This window comes from Schistocerca cancellata, chromosome 4 (genome assembly GCF_023864275.1).
Source record: "Schistocerca cancellata isolate TAMUIC-IGC-003103 chromosome 4, iqSchCanc2.1, whole genome shotgun sequence".
Classification (NCBI taxonomy): Eukaryota; Metazoa; Arthropoda; class Insecta; order Orthoptera; family Acrididae; genus Schistocerca; species Schistocerca cancellata.
In genome coordinates this window covers 402048741-402062220 of record NC_064629.1, presented here as the reverse complement: position 1 = coordinate 402062220, position 13480 = coordinate 402048741, and the positions used below count along the sequence as shown (strand labels likewise).

At 38.1% G+C, this 13480-nt stretch overlaps 1 protein-coding gene across 4 annotated transcripts in view; it reads left to right on the top strand.

The window, feature by feature from the left end:
- LOC126183233 (transmembrane protein 39A) overlaps positions 1-13480 on the top strand; it is a 161101-nt gene that overhangs the window by 105264 nt on the left and 42357 nt on the right. For all 4 annotated transcript variants that reach the window (XM_049925019.1, XM_049925021.1, XM_049925020.1 and 1 more), the window contains exon 8: positions 9799-9905. In XM_049925019.1, coding sequence (XP_049780976.1) covers positions 9799-9905 — 107 coding nt within the window. The remainder of the gene's footprint in view (positions 1-9798; positions 9906-13480) is intronic.

The following is a 13480-nucleotide window of genomic DNA, read 5'->3' as shown; positions in this document are numbered from 1 at the left end:
CTCTGCAGGAGAGACGCTCAGTAGCTCGGTACGGGCTTTTGTCAAAGTTTCGAGAACATACCTTCACCGAAGAGTCAAGCAGTATATTGCTCCCTCCTACGTATATCTCGCGAAGAGACCATGAGGATAAAATCAGAGAGATTAGAGCCCACACAGAGGCATACCGACAATCCTTCTTTCCACGAACAATACGAGACTGGAATAGAAGGGAGAACCGATAGAGGTACTGAAGGTACCCTCCGCCACACACCGTCAGGTGGCTTGCGGAGTATGGATGTAGATGTAGATGTAGATGTAGAATGTGTGGAAGTCTTCCATGTGGGCCTCTCGCAGGGGATCTGTTGTCCTCTGCCGGCTCCGCATTGGTCATGCTTGGGTGACCCACGGTTACCTCTTGTGGCGTGAAAACCTGCCTCAGTGTCGGTGAGGCGCCCGGTTGACAGTGGCCCATATTGTGGTGCACTGTCCCACTTTGACTGCCCAGCGAGGAAATCTTGGGTTACTGGACTTGTTGCCGCTCATTTTATCTGACAACGCCTCATTGGCTGATTTAGTTTTATGTTTTATTTGTGAGGGTGGGTTTTATCATTTAATCTAAGTTTTAGCGCGTGTCCCCTGTGTCCTCCACCCTGATGCTTTTAGGGCGGAGGTTTTAATGTGTGGCTGGTTTTTCCTTTTTATTGTCGTGGTCGGCCACCCACTGTAATCTGCTTTCTTGTTTTACTCTCTTTGGTTCTAGCATCTCCCTATTGTTTTCTTGGTCTCTTTTGTTCCTTTTAGTGTTCGTTGCTTTTACTTTGTTCTTGTGGTTTTTCCTTTCCGATTTGTGTTGTATGTCTCGTTTGTATTACTTTCACACTTGTGGCATTGTTTTATTAGGGACAAGGGACCGATGACCTCGTAGTTCGGTCCCTTCCCCCCTCATTTAAAACCAACCAACCAAGCAACCAACCAACCAATCTGTCTTTCATCCTGCGACTTACTTTGGACACACCTGATGGTGCATGACATGTAGAAATAATGTTGACTGCCATTTTATCATTCCATCTATACATAGCTACTTCATCATCGCTAATTTTGTAATAGAATTCACTTCTCTCAAGTTCCTTTTCCTCACTGAGATTTGGCATTTTTTCTGTCTGGAATTTATTGTTCCACAAGTGTGCAGACCATTGAACTTTAGGTTCTTGAATAGATCATATGATGTAAAATAATTGTCCCTAAAAATAATATGACTCTTCCCATGAAGATCACTGGTTAAATTTAGAACCACTTTCGGTCCTAACCGTACTACTGGAGACTGTGAAACTTCTACTGCATAAAAATCAAATTGAAAATATGTGCCAGATCAGGATTCGAACCCAGCATCTCCTGCACACTACACAGTTGTGTTAACCACTGTGCCACCCGGACACAATGTTTATCGCAGCTGTGCAGACCAACTCAGCACACTTCTTGGCCAGCCCAAATTCCCACCTAGTGCCACTCCCCTGTCCATGTACTCGATGCTCGCTAATTGGAAGTTGGATGTAATTGTGCATCCGCACTGAATGTGGTGGATCCATTGCCCATTGAGGCAAATCAGTTATACCAATGTGTGGACTCTTATAAGTATCAGGAGCCACAGAATTATCATTGAAGTGCAAGTCACTCAGTAACCAATGTTTTTACTGTCATAAACTTCAATATATAACTTTCACTAAGGTCTGTATCAATGCTGCAGTAATCTCTGTAGCTAGGTTTTTGGTGATTCCCATTTAAAAATTTATTCTGACAAAAAAAGTTTTTATTTCACGTTCGTTGGTGAGGACGAAAGATTTGCCTATTTGTGTTGCATATAAATTGGTTTGAAACAATATACCGTATTTACTCGAATCCAAGCCGCACTTTTTTTCCGGTTTTTGTAAACTCAAAAACCGCCTGCGGCTTAGAAACGAGTGCAAAGCAAGTGCAAGTTCTGAAAAATGTTGGTGGGTGCCGCAACAACTAACTTCTGCCGTCGAATATATGTAGCGCTACACAGGCATGCTTTGTAGGCACAAAGATAAATACTGGCACCAAAACCTCTGCATTAGTAAATAAATTAAAAAAAAAAGATGGAAGACGAGCTTTTTTCCTCCGCCCCGAGTTCCGACCACTGCATTTTGGTACATTATCCAACGAAGTAAATACAAATTTCGTATTGTTCATCTTCGAATGTAGCAGCATTTCAATGTGCTACGAAAATCTGACTGGCAAGACTGTTCGGGATGTTTGTCAATATGGCCAACTCTACATTCTGAATTTTTTACTACCTATGAGAAGAGACGGTTGCTAATAGGAACTTTTGTGAATTGTGAATCACATGCAGTATTCTCTTCACCATAAGAATAATACGAATATAAACATTTTGCCATGTATTCTTTCGTGTTTGCTGCTATCTCATTTAAATCCTGTCTGCCTAATAAACTACGAAACTAGAGTGAGACAACAGCAAACGCGGAGGAATATACATATCACGTCATGTTTATATTCGTATTATTCTTATGCCTAATAGTGATACAGTCAGAAACGAAGCACGGCAATTGACTAGATTTTTAAATCTAATATGACTCTAATTTCTGTGCATAATGTACTGTACTAAAGAGGCGCCTGCAAAGATTTTCAAATGGAGAAAACTTTCGCTAAACTCTCGTTCAGAACATCATCTATCATACGCAGTCTATTATTTGGTTTTTGTTGATCATTATCAAAGAAAGCAGCAGTGTAAGTAACAACAAATAGCAATCTCTTGCCATTCTTTCGCTAATGAGACGATTCCTCTCTCTCTCTGGTTGTTGTTTTTTAATTGTAGGCAGCGGTAGCGCGCACAAAAGCAAGCCATGCCGCGAGCAGTGACAGGCCGTAAAAATGCACTATCAGAATGTGACAAACAATGCATTTTCAGCTTAGAGTGACGTAAACACCTATAACAAAGAAAACGGCACTTATCCGATCAAAGAAAAATAAGCAATCAAATCAAACCAGACGAAGCACGTGAAAAAGGAAGGGTACCCGTATAAATACGGACGGAGCGCTTGATGCATAGCAATGGCTACCTGGTAAACCTTAACTGCTAAGCTTACGACTCGGAGCAAACTACTGTAGCTGTATTGTCATTCATTGGACCTAAATTGTGTCTCATGTTGCAATGAACCAACTTTGTTTCGTTTTGGAGGTGCGGCCTAAAACTTTTCTCTCCCCTTGAATTTCGAGTGTCAAATTTCAGGTGCGGCTTAGATTCGGGAAAATTTGTTTTCCTTGATGTCGAGTCTCATTTTTCAGGTGCAGCTTAGATTCGAGTGTGGCTTAGATTCGAGTAAATACGGTATGGTTTGTAAGTGTTTCAACAAAAACTTGCATAGTAAGTCAACTGGGTTTAGGTTCAATTTGTTCTTTATTTCTGCAACTGCACCACCTTATGCAGAAAATAATGGCACTTGGTCAACACTTGTTTCTTAGCCACAGTTTATGATGGCCATTGATAGAACAGTTAGCGACATCACATTGTTTTCAGTTGTCTCATCACTTTCACTTTTATCCTCAGAATCGCTACTGCTCGACATGTGACTGTAAACAAAAGCAGAAGTTGCACAATCTGTTATAAATGTCAGGTCATTGACATCACTTTCATCATAGTCAACACTGTTGTCACTTGAAGAAATTCATCAAATAATATTCGGTAACATTCTTCCTATGTTCTCTTTCGACAAGACATACTGGATGGGAAAGAAGGGCAATGGTTAGCACCATTAACCACACAGAAATGCGTCTGTGAAGTGTAGAAAATTATATTTGAATAAAAAGTAATATTACTTTTAGATTTATGGAAGGTCAGCACATAAATATAAAGTTACTTACCCAAATAGCTCCATAAAGAAGAGCTACAGAGAGAAAGGTATGACACTTCCACAAACAACATAAAAAATGTATGAAATATCAGCTCATGTCGTAAATATGCGTCAAAAGTACTGCACTGTGATTCTCCTGCCATCCAGTGAAACTTCAGTCAACAGTTAGTTAGTTGAGAGAGCCACAGTGACCACAGCCCATTCAAAACAGTCTGCCTACATATGTGGTAGGTTACAGTGATGCCTTCCCTTCAAAGAGTTAAACAAAGGGTATGGGCACCTGGAGACTTTAGGCTGCTACTGCTACTACTACTACTACTACTACTACATGATCAGGTCCAGTGGACCGCACGCATCTACAAGTTTCCTCCTCCACTGTATTCTGTCCATTGCTGCTATCCGCCATCCGTTCACAACTATTGACACTTGGTTTAAATCTTTATGGAGTCCATCCCTCCAGCGCTTTTTGGGTCTCCCTGGTGGTATCTTTCCTGTAGGTGTCAAATCAGAGGCCATCTGTGATCCTCCATCCGGGCCACATGGCCGGCCCACTGCATTCGTTTGGCTTTAACAGTTCCTGCTATGTTGGGCTGCTGGTATATTCCTCAAGCTCTTGGTTGTATCTGATCCTCCATTCCCCTGTATCTACATCCAGAACTGGACCAAAGACCTTCCAAAGCACTTTTCTCTCAAAAACAAGGAGCTTGTGGAAGTCCTGTTTCCGGATACTCCATGTCTCACAGCCATATGGAACAACAGGCTGGATCAGGGTTTTGTCAAGTCGAATCTTGAACTGTCTGGAGAGATGTCTGGACCGAAGCAGTTGTGCTAGGCTGTGGTAAGATAGGTTTCCTGCTTGTATTCTGGCATTGATCTCTGCTTCACTTGACGAGTCCCCAGTGAAAAGTGCCCATAGGTATTTGAATTCTTGCACTCTCTTGTAGGACTGGTCCCCAACCTGCAGCGATTGTAGATGATCAACAGTCTGACAATGACCACGCGCCATTATGAGGTACTCTGTCTTGGCTTTGTTTAGGCTGCATAATGTATATTATTAAGCTAATACAACTTATCATTGTGTTTACGAAACATTTTGTTTTACTTGATTAATGCTGTTCAGCATTTCTTTTATTGCTTCCAAGAGTAAAACTTAACTTCCTTTATTATTGCTTTTAAAGTGTGCAATTATTTACTATTAACTTCACTGAAAAAGAGAGGTGAACATTCTTCAAGGCTGTTATATTGGAATATTGCACAGTGATGATGTTTCTGTTATTAAATTTCATTGGGAACATTTTACTGACACATTAAAAATATTCTGATCGTAAATAACATTGTGCACTGTATAACCACTAATCCATAAATAAAGGGGAAAATCACAAAATGACTCATAAAATGTCCTCTGCATTGATCTTTGTGCAGTGGGTGTAATTAAATGTGAGGAAGTGATTTGTTTCTTGAATGCTAGAGCTGTTGTACTGACTAAAATTCTGTTAAATATATACAGACTGTTTTAGCAAGAACAAGTGTAGTGAGGTACTTGTGGATAAAAAGTGTTTAAATGGTTTAACAAACATGGAAAACTAGTCTTGACTTGGTAGACCATTGGAGGTTGTAATTGAACATTTAGGTCTAGAATTGACTCAGTGGCAGCAGCTGTTCATGTAGATTATTACAGACAGCAAGTGGAATGGAGATTTGTATTGGGTCATTATACCAGCTCCTCATGGCAGCATGGACATATATATAAAGTATTCTCAAAGCCAACACCGAGTTCTTTGATGTAATTATGAGGTTAACATATAGATGTGTGTCATCAGCTTATAGAATGCTATAGTGAAAACCCTGTTTCAGTCAGATATTTACTGGAAATTAAGATTAGCCAACCATATTTGTTCTAAAAGTCATAGAACCATTGTGGGATGTCTTTCAATCACCTACCCTCTTGAAAATTGAAGTTTAACAATATAGGTTAGGAATGGTGTCATTAATGTAGACTATGTAATGTAGGCATGCCTATGGACACAGTGTCTTAAAACTGAACATTGGGACAGTGGTTAATGCACTGGACTCTTGAATGAAGTTTAAATTGCTTTCCTGCCATCATGGTGTAAGTTTCCTTGAAAAACTGTAGATGAATGCTGGGGTGATTAATTATAGCTGATTTCTTTGCCTTCCCATGTACTGAGAAAGTGGATACTCACTAAGCACTGTAGTCTAAATGGAATGGAGAAAAAATCTGTTCCCAGGTGCTGTACAGTTCATATCAATGAACTATTTGTTTCCACAGGTATATTTGTTTTAGACTTGGGGTACCCTGCACTGAGAGATATGTACACACAGTCCATTCCAGATTAGGTGCCAGTGGACTGGGGTAGCATACAATGTAACATCTTTTCTGATAATCAAAATATCCACGGGTGTGCTGCCGGTCTATAGTGTCCAACGGGCACAATATTTTGGCGATCATACATGTCACCATCATCAGGTGAACTGACGGACTGAGCTCCTGTGAACGTGCCGGCATGGAGATCCGTACCCTATGGCTGCTCAGAGGGAACTGAGCTCACAGGAGCTCAGTCCGTCAGTTCACCTGATGATGGCGACATGTATGATCGCCGAAATATTGTGCCCGTTGGACACTATAGACCGGCAGCACACCCGTGGATATTTTGATTATCAAATACGCCGGGAGAAACTCAAGAATCACATCTTTTCTGATGTTCTGGTGTTGTGCCAAATCTCATATTGATGGCAGATTTGTGCCATGGATCACTGCTTGGTTTATCACTGTTTATTTGGTGTGCGCCTCCCTCCCCAGTTTCTTTCATTCCATTCATTGCAAGCCTGTGCTAATGCTGTCATTCTGTGTCTTCCTTTGTTTGCCATGCTCTCTGCATTGAATGTTCAGTAAGTTCCATTCCCCCCCCCCCCCCCCCCTCGCTTAATGTTGCAATTGATAGTATATCAGCTAATGCTGCAACTTGGCATTTTATTAGCCAAAACCTTTCTGTGTTCTCATGTTCTTCATTGTGATCAAAGTTGCAGCATAGCAGGATTTTACTTTAAATCACAAAAAATAATTAGAGACTGAAGGTAACATGATATAGTACCATGAATAAGATATATTTGAGTTGTGTGAGCAGGAGAAATGTAAAGTGCCTATTATCTCAATGTACAAAATTTTAAGTAATTGTGGAATATGCCACCTCACCTCAGAATAACAGCAGACTTCATCCACGTAAAAGTAAACTCATGGAATACAAATGACTTGTGACTAGATTTATATTTAGGAGAAGTTAGGTAAAAATCCCAGTTTTACTATCCTGGTGTAGGTTTTCTTTTGTTCCCCTAAATAACTTCAGACAAATTCCATCTGTCTGTTAAATTTGAGGTAGTACAGTGAATCTAATGACTGGGAAATAATGAAAGTTATTCAAATTTTCCTCATTTACTGTATGTACCACATGATGTAACCATTTAGTTGTATCTTCTTTTTGGCCTTTGAAATCTTCATCAGTACTCTGAAAGTCACTTATGATGATTGGTGAAGGGTAAATACTGTATCAGAATCATCCTCCAACTCTCTCCCCCATTCTAATCCAATAATGGATGGTATGAAGCAAGAAAACTTGTTGATGCCCATCTATAAAAGACCAAATTTATCTAATAATGCCATTGTGATCATTGTGCATGTGTATATGGGAGGAAGTAATATGTTCTTCAAGTTGACTCAAATCTCTTAAGAACAGTCAATTAGTACTAGCAGCTTCCACACTTACATTTTGGATTAGCAGTAATTTTATACTCATGAGAGAAAACTCAGTTTATACAACAGCAAATTAATTTGGTGTTAGGCATTCTAGCAGCTTGTGTGATTATCATTACTCTTTAAGTCTTGAGGACTTCCAACAGAAGCTGGATGCAGAATCTGGTGTTACCGTCCAACCAAATCTTTCTCAATCCTGTTGAGAGTGTCCAGGGCAAATGAGTAAATACTCCATCCGTACTGTGAATAACGTCTTGCCATCCTTTGCAACAGTGAAAAAGAAAGCTCCACTAAAGCTGTTAGGAATGGAGAGGCAGCAGTGCAGAATCAGAATAAGTTTCAAGTCAATGTGTAGGTAGATGTAAAACAATGTTAGAAGCAGTACAACAGAAAACCAGCCAAAGTTGCAATAATTCTAGTTTCTCTTTCAAATCATCCAGATAGTCAAAATGGTATTTCCAAAAATACAAGAACCACCCCCCGCCCACACACACACACACACACACACACACACACACACACACACACACACACATTATTATTATTATTATTATCAATATTTTTGTGAAGTGCAAATGAACAGTTACAGCACATACAGATATGTGCTTAACTGTTCATTTGCATTTCATAATACATGTAAACATTTATTGCTTTCAAACAATAAAAGATAAAAAAAAGTACGATTCTAACATTAATGGAAAGAGGAAAGTTCAAATTTTTATTCGTTAAATGTGAGCACCATGCATTACACACAAATATCAATACGATGGCTCATTTCTTGCCACACACGAAGTAGCTCGTCTCTCGTTATCGAATTCACAGCTTCGACATTGCGATGTCGCAGACTTTCAAAAGTGTTGAGCGTAGGGGTGATAAAAACACAGTCTTTTACATAACTCCACAGAAAAAGTCACAAGTTGTGAGGTGTGGGAGACCTGGGAGGCCACCGGTGATGTTCATTTTCTGCTTCTCCTGTTCTAATCCAATATCCCAGACCTCACACTTTGTAACTTCTATCTGTGGGGTTATGTAAAAGATGGCATTTTTATCCCCCCTATGCCTGACAGTCTTGAAAGTCTGCACTGGATTGTTGAAGCAGTGAACCTGAAAATGAGAGACCAGTTGCTTCATGTGTGGCAGGAAATGAACCACCATTTTGATATTTGCTGTGTAACACATGGTGCTCACATTGAATGCATAAAAATTTGAACTTTTCTTTTTCTAGGAATTGTGTTTTTATCATTTGTTGTTTGGAAGCAATAAATGTTTGAAATCTATTACTTCTTTTTGAATAGCCCTATATGGTTCTTGTATTTTTGGAAATACCATTTTGACTATCTGGATGATATGAAAATGAGTCCTGGCCTGAAACTAGTCATTGAGTAAATAAAATAAATAAATAAATAAATAAATAAATTTACAACTTAGGCTGGTTTTCCATAGTACTAATTAACAGAAGCTGCTGACCTGCAATTATTCCAGCGTGTTGGAAGCTCTTAAATGTTAGAAGCTTTTAGCTAAAATTTGAGGAAATTCTTGATCTTTGATATTTATGCAGAAAGAAGTTTGAGTCACATGCTTAACCAATCAATGGTGTGTTTGAGAAAAAGCATAACAGATTTGCAGTAAAATGGTTGGTAACCAACTGAAATGTGAAATTCTGAATTATGATTTCAGAGTTCTTTTAGTGAAAAATGAAATATTACTGTTAATACATTTTATTAGATCATGAATTTAAAGACAGAAGATAATTACTTGAATAGCTAAGTTGTTTTTGTATATTTTTTTCTTGTAACCAATTAAATATTCTGCAACTTCTGCTTTTACTATAAGGAGAAAACATGCAGTGTGCAATTGATTGCTAAGTTTGTAATTTTATTATATGAATGTTAAGGTATAATAAAAAATACTAATCTTTAGTTTAACTTGATTTTAATCTTGTCATTTAGTAATGATGGTAATAGTAGCAATAAGCTGCAGTTGGAGAAAACTGATTTCTCACTACTGTGGAATACTGCAACTGTTTTTCCTTATGAGTACAATCCAGAATAGTGCACCAGATTTGATACTAATGATTTTAATGATGATGACAGTATAATGACTTTTCTGTTTCACCAGTTATGCCCATATTAAACCATGACTTTATTTTATTTCTTTTAGGATTTCTGTTTATTTTATCCTGTTTGGGCTCAGCATAAGCCCATTTTTTGATGTTACCTCATTATCCGCGGTATCAAAAGAGGAATGCAAAGGACGTCCAATTGTAGGTATGCTGAGTGAAATAAGTGTTACATACTACTAAGAAGTTTTGACGAATACCTTGTAATTTTGTAAATATAGATGTTTCATGCAGGCAGCTTGATTTGGAACTGGTTATGCAATAACTATACAGTTGAAGGTAGGTAGACAGAAATTGTATGCTTTTATCGCATGTGTGGACTGTAGTTGTCATCTTGCTAATGAATATGTAGTGTGTGTGTTTAAATATCATAGTGGTAAAATACTAAAGCTGCTTTGCTATAGTTCTCTGTGTATTACCGTAAATTGATAGACAATGTTTCTGTATAGACAGTATCTTCCATCAAAAAAGAAATTGGGGTAGTGATATGAAAAACACATCAAGTCTCTTTCAGTCAAGAGTACGCAGTGTTCATGGCAGTGTAAAAAGGGGACCGGAAAGTAATGCTTTTTTTTTACATAAATTCCAACAGATAAATTGTTAACAAATTTTGATAATATTATGAAAAGGAAAGACTGCTACTTGCCATATAGTGGACATGTTGAGTCACAGACAGACATATCAAAAAGAAGGCCTCCTTCTGAATTAGACAATATACATACACAGATTCAAGCAATTGAAGCTCTGGCTTTTCCATTGTTTGCTCACAACTTACTGCCTTTAATCGGTGATGTAATCACCCTCATTATCAACAACCTTTTTCCATCTAGTGAGCAAATTTTCAATGGCAGATCAATAAAAATCAGTTGGCTTTTGAGCAGAACACCTGGAGAAGGCAGTTTGGACATCATCCACATTTTTATATTTTTTCTACCGATTAGAAAATGTAGCAGTAGGAATAAATGGAAATCTTATGGTGCAATATGTGTGAGTATAGCTTTCACACTAATTCATTAATTTTTTCCAGGGTCCGTCTTGTGCAGTGTGATCTTGCATTATTGTGTTGAAGAATAATGCCTGTTGACAATTGCTGGATACTTTTCAATTAAAGAATAATTTGCTCAATACAATTGTTCGCAGTAAAGGCCTGGAGTCACAGTTTGTCCAGGTGTAAGCAAAGTGAATGACCCACGAATACTCAACCATACACACAAAAGCACCTTTCTGGGGTGTAAACATGGCCTAGCTGTACTTTGATTTTTCATCTCCAGTGATCAAGCATTCAAAAAATGCTTCTGTATTGTGTTGCTGAAACAAAAAGGTGCATGTGGTGGATCTGTTTGTTGTTTGTCTTTACCAGTCTGCTGCAAATTTTCTTGGATGGTTGACCAAGGTTGATAAGAGTGTTCAGCAGTTCCTCGATTGTCTAACATGGATTTCCTTCCACTGCTGCCCTTAAGATGTCATTGTCCAAAGTTGTTTGTTTTTGTTATCAATATGAGTCAGACAGATAAGAATCACTGAATTTGACATTAGAAAACCTTCTTGTGAATGTCTGATGCACTTGGGTAAACATCGCAATTGTAAAACTTCCTGGCAGATTAAAACTGTGTGCCCGACCGAGACTCGAACTCGGGACCTTTGCCTTTCGCGGGCAAGTGCTCCACCAACTGAGCCACCGAAGCACGACTCACGCCCGGCACTCACAGCTTTACTTCTGCCAGTTCCCCGCCTCCTACCTTCCAAACACAGTTTTAATCTGCCAGGAAGTTTCATATCAGCGCACACTCCGCTGCAGAGTGAAAATCTCATTCTGATCGCAAATGTAATTTGTAGCAACTGTTATGTTACTACTCTTGTGAAACTCAAAAAGCATACGATCCCATATATGCACCTCTTGTGGTTTTTGGCTGGCTATTTCACCATAAATAGCTATAAATATAATAAGATTTTATGATTTACAAGTAAACAAGTCACTCTAACCTTAAAATGTTCTTGGAATGACTTTGAAGTACACAATGAGCTGATAAACAAACAAATATTAACATGCATAGAATCATTACTTTCGAAACAGCGTTACTTTCTGGTCCCTCTAGTAGCTGAAATGATACGGGCTATGCAGAACTGTCTAGTCATACAGAAGAGAGAAGGCACATTGCAAGTGCTGGTTTGAGAAGCATCTCAGCGACTTAGAATTATGGGCACTTAAAACAGAATGGGAAAATGTTAGAGGTGAGGTATATACAGTGTGTATTTAATTGAGTAACCATTTTGAGTACGCTGCAGTTGCAGAATTTTGAAAACTTAAATTGCATGGATGTCAGTGATATTCTAGTTTAGTATTTACTTTCCATTAAGAAGTCAGCACATTTGAGAACCAAAACTGTGAGAATCTTCTATAAAATTAGGTTCTTTGTGTCAGCATTTCCCTTATAGTTATCAATAAGATTGTCTTGGTGTTTAATAGTTTTACTGTTAATTTAATTTGTAATATTGAGTCTGCATTGTGCTTCAGTGCAAGTTTTCTGTAGCTATTCATCAGAGCTGGGTCATTCAGTTGCATTTTATATTTGCATCCCAAAAGTGTATTTCTTTATTGATCATTACCTCAGCTGTAGTTTTTTTCCACTGGCTGGAAGTAATTGAGAATGTCAATAAAATGGCATGTTAGTCACGGAAAATTTTGTTCGGTGTGTATATCACTTGTCTTAAACATAATATCTGGTCATACATATTAAATTTATGTTTTACAGACCAAGTTGCATAATTTTTCGTATTTTCTTCAGTTTCTGCTGTATGTGCTGAAAAGTGTTTGGCACGTATCTGGCTGCCTTATACTCTGTCAGTCACATCTTGTGACTCCACTTCTGAAAATCTTGAAGATGACAGCACCTTAAAAGTACAAAAAAATCATTAAGCATTAAATTTAACAACACTTAGTGAATGTTTGACAGTGGTATTTTCAAACTCATTCTTTTAACTCTTTCAGATGATATTCAAAACAAACACAACTTTTCTTGCCCAGAAACATCTGCTCTTACTAGTGAATCAAAAGTAAAGAAAGTCGGTATTAATCTTTAACAATATGACATAAAAAGTACGCACAAATTTGATTCTAAAATTTTTAGTGGCAGGTTTTCCACTGAATTAAAATGAATTCAATGTACTTTCTGTGTCCAGAAAATACTGTATGCACAAAATGTTTGAAAAATTGTCATGATTGATTTTGTGCCCAACTTTGACCTTGTGTTTCATTGAAATGATAAATAATACAAACTTTAAAATTTAACAGTGTGAGTTGTAAATCTGATCAAACTAGCTTGTTTGGATTACTACTTGATTCAATGTTAAGGTGTCTTGGTTTGGCAAAAACTGTCATACAGCTCCCACAACTTATTGTAGACCCTACTGAAAGGCGTGAATTTTTTGTAATTTTAATACAAATTTTCCACAGCTTAGTTTTATTGTATAGGGGACGTCTGGGGAAACATTGCATTGAAGTTGGAGATGGTGAGGTGGGGGGGGGACCAATGGTCCTCTTAGTAGTGGAATGACCATATTCTTATAATGGTTATAAATGCTGGAAGTATGAGAAAAATGAGAAGAATTATGATAAGTCATGAAGTCCCTGCCTCACACAAAACCAAGGTGTAACTGAGCCTGCCAGCAAAAAATTTTCTGTGCCTAAATGCTTTTTTTGTGATATACTTTCTTTGTTAAAAA